Raw genomic sequence first — 8,535 nt, forward strand, 5'->3', positions numbered from 1 at the left:
TATAATGTGCTTCACATTTGACCGTTTTTCTACTAGTCAATAGAGTTTGCCAAACTTGAGTTTCCCAAGTCACTTACACAAAAAGCTATGATTCATGGTTGTCAAATCCATAATTTCCAAACCACAACAACCTTGAGGCATAACAAGCTTTAAATGCTGCATACTGAACACAAAAGAAGTCCGGAGTTTAAATAAGTTATTAAAAATAAAAAAGAGGTGCAATGCTGGTTAATTTGCTTCAAGCCATTCGGAATAGTGTAGATTGCACTAAGCCACTGTACATAGCTCAGTGCAATCTATGCTATTCCGCAAGGCTTGAAGCAAATCAACATGTAGGTGAGCATTGCAACTCTTCGTCATTGTCTGTGCACTCACGGCTTATAAACCGCTCATATTGCCTCTCTCTTGACGAGGTGGGACTAAAAACAGCTTGCCGTAACCGGCACCGCTCATTAGTACCGGTTCGTGGTACGAACCGGCACTAAATGGTGATGGTGGGGCCATAGCCTGACCGCAGGATGACACAGCCTCTTTAGTACCGGTTCATGCCATGAACCGGTACTAAAGGTTCGCCACGAACCGGTACTATTGATCGCCGCCACGAACCGGCACTAATGTGCACATTAGTGCCGGCTCAAATACAAACCGGCACTAATGTGCTTCACGTTTGACCCTTTTTCTACTAGTGGGCGCGCGAGCTTGCCAGCTGCCGCTTTTTTTTTTGAGGAAATGCCATCATGGCTAGCTTTATTTCATCCCGAATAACGACAAATCATCCAAAATAAGGCTACGGATAAAGGAGGGAGGATTGTCCGTCCACACACCCGGAGGATCAACCCTAGCCCTTCTAGCTAGCTCATGAGCCACGCGATTCGATTCACGCGCACAATGCTCAAAACTAACATGGCCAAAATTATTACAAATCTCAAAGCAGTCATTAAGAATAGGGGTCGCTATTGAATTAACTGCTCCTTGATTAATCTCCTTGACCAATTCTGCACAATCAGTGTGAACGAGCAGTTTATGAATACTCAGAGAATCTGCAAGTTGTAGACCCTTCTTCATAGCCATAGCTTCCGATGTATATGCATCAATTGTTTTACCCATATAGAAGACCTCAGCTGCAATAAAATCGCCAACATCATCTCTCAAGATCGCGCCAATGGAAGCAGTACTCCCGTTCGTACTCAAATGATACATCTATATTCAACTTGACTGTACCCTGCGGTGGTTTAGCCCACATTACTTCTCTTGCCGGATGTTGAACAATGCCTGCCCGATAAAAGTTAAGAGCAAGAGCTTGTATTGATAGGGCGGAACGTTCAGGTTCAGATATCTTTTCTCCTTTTGCACACTGTCTCCTTTCCCACCAAAGGAACCAAGTAGCCACCGCAATCAAACATGATACAGGGATTTGAGCAAGATATAGTGGGTCATCAATTGAAGTACAAATCAGCTCCTCCAATACAGCCGAACCGGTCCTATCAACATTCAGAGATTTCTCAACTTTTTCCAATAAAAACCCAGATTTTTCCCAAACCATCTGCGCTCGGTCACATTCAAATAAAGCATGCCGAATGTCTTCAGTATACACCTGGCACACAGGACATGCAGTATGAATTTTCATATGCTTATTAGCAAGAATAGATTTACATGGAATAGCACCATATAGCGAAGGAAAAGAGCCGAGAGGAGAGGGGAAGGACTGGCAGCGCTAGGGTTGGTCGCCTCCCGTGTGGGCCCGAACGGAGCAACACGGGTGCTGCGAAACATTTTCGTCTACCCCCTCCGATCCATATCATTTGAGCAATAAGTAATATGGATCGAAGAGAGTATCAACAATTGTGCATCCAGTCAAAATTCACAACATGAGTTACCATGTGCAACGCTGCATTGGAAATGTTCTGTTTTTCTTTCTGTCTTCTATGTTTTCAGTTTTCCTAAAAAGGGAATTTTTTTTTGACAGCGCCTAAAAAGGACTTGATATGTGTCCCCTGTTGAGGTTAGGGTTAGCAGAAGATAATCACCCTTTTCGTCAAAGCGGCCGCTCCTCTCCCCGCATCAGTTTCCAACCTGCACACAGCTCGTCTGGTCTCATCGACCGCCGCTGCAGAGACGCCGCCCATCCTCACTCATCCTCCATACAAACTACGCCAAACACTCTGATTTTCGCCCCAGAAGAAAAACCAGATGTAAGATTTCGTCTCTGCGTGGTGACTCTCTTGCTCCCGTGCCAGGTTTCTCTTGATTGGTATCCCGTATCCCCCCTCGCAGATCGCCAGGAGACGCCGCCGGGAACAGAACACATCGCGACGCCGCTGGAAATCGCCGCTCCACCGTCCTACAGGGCAGAGTAAACCCCCTCCTTCGACTTCTTCAGAATGTTCCTTTTTAGATTTAGTGAAATTTACGTTTTAGATTTGCACAAATTTTATACAATAACAGATGTTAATAGCAAAGCTTACATTTTAGCCACGCGTAAATATTTCATCAGAAATGCAAGTAGTACAATCTACATTTTAGATGTGTAAATGCTCGTACTATAAAAATGTAGACAGTAATTTAAATGTGTGAAAATGTTACAGTAAGCAAATATACGGGCCGACGAATCCTAGGCCAGGTTTGGGCGCTTGGCGGATCTGACTGCTGGCTTGATGAGTCGGGAAGGTGTGGTGATCGCCGCCGGTCTACAGGGGATGGAGAGGAAGTAGGGAAGAGAGAGCGGCGGGTTCAAACTTTAGCTTGAAATTGGGTCGACTGCAATGGCTGACTTTGTGCTTCTACTCAAATCGATTATGCCTCATATTTATCATTTCTGGGATATATTGAACATTTTTATGCTAAATGCTATTTTCAAATACAGCACGCTATAACGTGTATAGCATCTGGAGAAGGGCGGCTCAAAACCTTGTAGCACACTATTTTTTCGTTGTTTGCACGTATCGGCTGATAGATATAGCTGTCCAAAAAACGAGTGATGAAACAGAACATATCATCCGAGTGATTTTTAGGAAATCCCTTTTCATCCTTTTTCATGTGTCGTACTAATGTTTGCATCTTTCTTTTCTTATCAGCATGACCATCTTCGACGACCTGCCCGAGTGGCTTGTCATCGATGAGATCCTTGCCCGGTTGCCGCCCAAAGATGTGCTCCGCTGCCGTGCTGTCCGCAAGTCGTGGCACAAGGGCACTTCCACCAACGCGTTCATCCTCGACCATCACCGACGCCAGCCGTCACTCCCCATCATTGAACAACGACGAAAGGGCTTCTGCCACATCGCCGGAGCCTCTAATGGTCAAAAGATATGGCCCGTCCTCCGTTACGCTGTTACAAAACCCGCTGTTATACACCGTGCCTGCGACGGGCTCCTCATCCTGGGGCAGCAATCCAATTTCTACATCTGCAATCCGACCACCCACAAGTGTGCTTCCCTGCCACATCCTCCACAACGACCAGGCGCCAGCGTCATCGCCGTAGTCGCCTTCTACCGGCACCACACATCTAGAGAGTACCGGGTTCTCTGGGTGTCATACTCCAGACTGATCAGCTCTGGTGTCCCAGTGCAGTCACCTGAGTACTTCGTCCTCACGGTGGGATCAAATCAGCCAAGATGCATCCAGTGTCCGACAGTTTCACAACACATGCTTCATGTCACCCAGTCCCCCTATTGTCCACCAGTCCACCATCGTGGTAGCTTGCACTGGGCATTTGGCCTCAACTTGACTGTATTTGACAGTGTAGCTGAGACTTTCCGGCAGATGAGCCGCCCAATAGAGTTGGGTCATGTGGTGTCATTGTTGGACATGGGTGGATCCCTTGCTTTGTGGCACACCACCTGTGACAGCATCACTTTCGATATTTGGGTGTTGCAGGACTATGATGCTGAGACATGGGCCTTTCAGTATCGGATTAGCTTGTTAGCGATGGAGGCATCACCACCGCTTAATTTGGGGGTGAAATATGTCCCTAGTATGGCTGTGATCAATGAGCATGAGCTGTTGATTGAGCAGCGTCCTGACCGTCTATTGCATTGCGACACTGATGGTGTGTTTTTAGGAAATGTGGAAAGTGAAGAACATGGAAACAAGCAGATACTTACCAGACATCGTTTCCAAGAGAGCATGATCTCACTTCCGTTGTTTGAGACACAAGAAGATGATGATGTGAAGGAGCATCCATTCCTCATAGTGCTATAAGTTGCCGTGCTCCATCTTATTGCCTCGGACAAGTTGTTGCTGTGCTCTTGGAGTATCTATGCCATATGAAGCATGCCTTTTGTTCCTACCTTTTATTACTACTAGTAGAACTGAACACTTTATATGTCTGAAGTAGCATTTGTGCTATGGTCACGTGGTGCTAGTTATCCTACCTATCTTGAGCATCTTGTTAGTGCTCTAAACAATGGAATATCTATGCTATAGAACTGCTCTACCGTTCTCCCCCGTTTTTACTTTAAAGTTTGCAGTATTAAGAAGCACAAAAGGAATGGTTGCAGTTTGAAATGCTAATTCTTTCATGAGAAATGATTACATTTAGTTGTTGGAATGGTTAGTTAGATGCTCCCTTCTGTAGTTTAATATTCCGATCTTTCATGTTCAGTGCGCACTTCGCTCCTATTGCTTTTGGCAGCTGGTTGGTCTTGCTCCTGCTCTTTGTGTGTAGATGTCTTTTCTCATACATCCGGGGGAATCTGCTTATGTGTCTGATTGTTACTACAGTGTTTTGTTTCTAATTGCCACTTCAATACAGCCATTGTAGAAAAAATGGCAACATAGATATTTCTGCAGTATCACTATAGTGTTTTGTTTCTGATAGCGATGAAGAGGGAGTACTCTGTTTCATTGACTTTCACTATTTTGGAGAAAAGAGGTTGGCTGTTGGTTATGTGTCTAGAAATAAGTTGGGAGAAAAAGGCTTGGTACTTTGGTGGTATATAATCTTGTAAATCTTTCTGCCCAAGTTGGGAGAAAAAGGTAAGAATACATAATTAATCCGAGTCATTGATTTTGTTAGTTAATGGGCCCAAGTCATTAAGATGTGCAAAATTAACCATGTCTTCTGTTCTTCGTTCTTACTTTTCCTGCTACAGTTCATTGACTATGACATGTTATATGGAAAGAGCTTGGTACAATGGTGATATGTCTTGGATTTGTTGCTGGCTGGTGTTTTTTTTTCTGTAAGGCTGCTGTTGCATGCATGTCTTGCGTTTTTCGTTTGTGTTTAACCGATTCGCTGCTGGTGCTCGGCGATGCTATTAGGTTGTTATGGTTTGATCCGCTGAGAGTTGAAGCCGATATATTGTGTTCTGTTTTGCATCTCCATCGGAGTTGAACGTGGCCTTGTCCCTTTTACTTGAAAAGAACTGAATATGTTCTCTCATGTACCAGGTAAATGAGCTAATTCCAAGTTCATGTTTGTCTGGATGAAGATTTGTAGTTTACATGGCGATAGGCTGACCATGATGTCCAATTATGTAAAAACGATGGTGATCATTTGACCTGTTTATTTTCTCCAAGTTCATGTCACATCAGATGGACAATCAAGTGATTTCAGTGTTATGTTGCTTGTGTGGTTGAGATTTGGATTTTTGCTTCATCTTCTTCAGTATGTGGATCAACAATTTCTAGTGATGGTGATATTTGGTGAAGCATAATACTGAGGCCGCAGCTCAGCGTTGACCATTTGTTTGGGAATGTTCAACATTTCAGGAACTGGCTTTATTGATAGGTACCGTAAATAGAAGCCTGTTGTGCAGATAAGAGCTGTTTATTTTCCTGGAATGTCGTAACCGTGTCTTGATGTCGATGCTGCATTGGCGAGATTGGTTGACAGAATAAATTTGGATGAGCTTTTTCTTCTTTCTAGAATGCTGTAATTGTATCTCTGAGTATCATTTTGTTATATCTTTTCTCTACATAAAAGGATGGTGACAAAATCACGATGGTAATAAGAGAAGTTGACTGACTGATAAGAGCTGTTTAGCGAGTCTGCAAAAGTAACACTGAGTGTTTCTTCTTTCTAGAATGCTGTAATTGTATCTCTGAGTATCATTTTGTTATATCTTTTCTCTACATAAAAAAGAAAATGGAGATCTGCAAAAGTAACACTGAGTGTTTTTTCACAGTATATTCAGATCTGCAAAAAAGAAAATGGAGCTGACTGACTGATAAGAGCTGTTTAGCGAGTCTGCAAAAGTAACACTGAGTGTTTCTTCTTTCTAGAATGCTGTAATTGTATCTCTGAGTATCATTTTGTTATATCTTTTCTCTACATAAAAAAGAAAATGGAGATCTGCAAAAGTAACACTGAGTGTTTTTTCGCAGTATATTCAGATCTGCAAAAAAGAAAATGGAGCTGACTGACTGATAAGAGCTGTTTAGCGAGTCTGCAAAAGTAACACTGAGTGTTTCTTCTTTCTAGAATGCTGTAATTGTATCTCTGAGTATCATTTTGTTATATCTTTTCTCTACATAAAAAAGAAAATGGAGATCTGCAAAAGTAACACTGAGTGTTTTTTCACAGTATATTCAGATCTGCAAAAAAGAAAATGGAGAAGTGGGGTATCGATCCCCATACCTCTCGCATGCTAAGCGAGCGCTCTACCATCTGAGCTACATCCCCGTGATAGTACTCACATAGATTTACATTTATTACTTTTATATGGTGCACTGCAGAGTGCATACTATGTGTAGTGCTAGTAATTAAGTCCTGAAGTAGTACAATAGTATCATCGTTTCGTGCCTGTCATGTTATCTTGAACATCGTGTTAGCATATGTTATGAACAATGTTACTTTAGTGATGTAAACGCTCTTATATTCCTTTACGGTGGGAGTAGAACCGTTGTACTGTTCTCCTGAGTTCACTTTCAAGTTGCATTGCTAATTCCTTAGCGAGAAGTTACGAATGGCATGGTTGTAGTTTGAAATGCTAATTCCTTCACGAGTAGTTATGCCCATTTTTGTTGCTGAAATTGTTGGTTTAGGTACTCACTTATGTAGCTCAATACGACTATTGTTTTTGTTCTTTTGGCAAGGATGAACTTCGTTTTCGGAAAGAGCCTGGCTGTTGGTTTGTGTACAGGTTCTTTTGCGGGGTAGGAATAAGTTGAGCTCTAGTGATTGACTTTCACTAATTGGGAGCAAAAAGGCTGCTAGTTTCTATGACCAGGATTTTTGTGTTTTTGTTCATCATAGTGGAACCTGGTTCTGTTGCTTCTATTTTTAGCCAAAGAAAAGGACCAGGTGACACTGCTAATTTCCAGTTCATCTTTATCTTATTTATCTATAAAAAATTAGTGATAATTAAGCCGATTCAGATGTAGGATTTGAACTTACAAAAATTTAATTCAAATTTGAGTAAAATGCACATCCAGGGAATCGAACCCTGGTCAGTACCGTGGGAGGGTACTATGATAGTACTACACCAGATACGCTTTTATGCCGTATGCTCTTTCTTTTGGTCCGATAAATTTAGATTCTGAAGTACTTAGACCTGCAAAAAATAAGGAAAAAGGCTGGAGAAGTGGGGTATCGATCCCCATACCTCTCGCATGCTAAGCGAGCGCTCTACCATCTGAGCTACATCCCCTTTTATGTTGCAAATCCTTCCGAAGAAATGTCAATAGCTGGCGCAGTTGCAATGCAAGGTCCAAACTGCAGAGGGACACCCATTTTCACTGAAGACTGTTCAATTTGGATGAAATCGTGACAGTGAGTAATTCTAACTTTCTTGCTCTTTTCTTATTTTCGATGCAAGAATAGTTGAATTCGTCTTGTAAGCGAGATATACATTTCAGAGACGCCGGGGTTTGCCTCCCTTCCACACACACACAATATTTTTTTTTCCGAAAACATACATTTTACTGACCCTGCAACGTTTTCAGTGTCCGTCAAATGTAACAAGAGAAGCAAAATGTCGTCGTGTGAATGTGCAGAAGAACAATGTAATGTGCAGAAACTAGTATTCTTACAGCATTGTGGGTACAACCTGATTTGTTTTCTCAAAAAATATCCCAGCAAAATGCAGCAAGTTGTGTCCTGGCACATTAGCATCGCCATGTTCAGAATTCGATATCTGTCAAAAAATTCCTTTTCTGCTGGTCTCAAAAAAAAATATCATCCCTTGCTGATAGACTGAAACTTTATGCAGAACAACAAAACTCAAGCTCCAAACTCACTGCAAGAACCACAAGAAGAAACCAAACCTAGCTAGCAAACACAAGTAGTACCGATACCATCTAACAAAAGATGCAGCTAGCAACGTTCAAGTAGTGGCCATTGTCAAAGCATTTTTACAGACTAATGGCAAGTGTCATGGTCAAACTATTTCAGAATTTTAGAACCGTGATGCCTAAGCAAATAGGTTCATATCAGAAGATGAAACCAAGCCTAGCTTGCAGAAACACAAGAACTGCATGCTGGGTTTTTCTGAACCCATATCTCAACGAAAGGAACTGGGTTCTAATGTCATCGTGTCCGAGGCGGCGACACTTCTAAAGAGTTGGACAGGAAGGGAACTTCTAGGGCGGTGTCTC

The 8,535-nt window shown here is 42.4% G+C and overlaps 1 protein-coding gene and 2 non-coding genes across 3 annotated transcripts; 1 reads left to right on the forward strand and 2 right to left on the reverse strand.

The window, feature by feature from the left end:
- The first annotated feature begins 3,075 nt into the window (after positions 1-3,075).
- Positions 3,076-4,353, forward strand: LOC125531881 (F-box protein At5g49610-like). Its single transcript, XM_048696103.2, has one exon. It carries the CDS (start codon positions 3,076-3,078, stop codon positions 4,195-4,197), a length of 1,122 nt encoding a protein of 373 aa, XP_048552060.2. The 3' UTR covers positions 4,198-4,353.
- A 2,196-nt stretch (positions 4,354-6,549) lies between these two features.
- TRNAA-AGC (transfer RNA alanine (anticodon AGC)) lies at positions 6,550-6,622 on the reverse strand. The gene has a single exon. It is a non-coding gene; the product is annotated as a tRNA-Ala (tRNA).
- An 894-nt stretch (positions 6,623-7,516) lies between these two features.
- On the reverse strand, positions 7,517-7,589 carry TRNAA-AGC (transfer RNA alanine (anticodon AGC)). Its single transcript has one exon. It is a non-coding gene; the product is annotated as a tRNA-Ala (tRNA).
- Positions 7,590-8,535: the final 946 nt, after the last annotated feature.

Source organism: Triticum urartu, chromosome 7A (genome assembly GCF_056163025.1).
Source record: "Triticum urartu cultivar PI428250 chromosome 7A, HENAU_Tu73, whole genome shotgun sequence".
In the NCBI taxonomy this organism is placed as follows: Eukaryota; Viridiplantae; Streptophyta; class Magnoliopsida; order Poales; family Poaceae; genus Triticum; species Triticum urartu.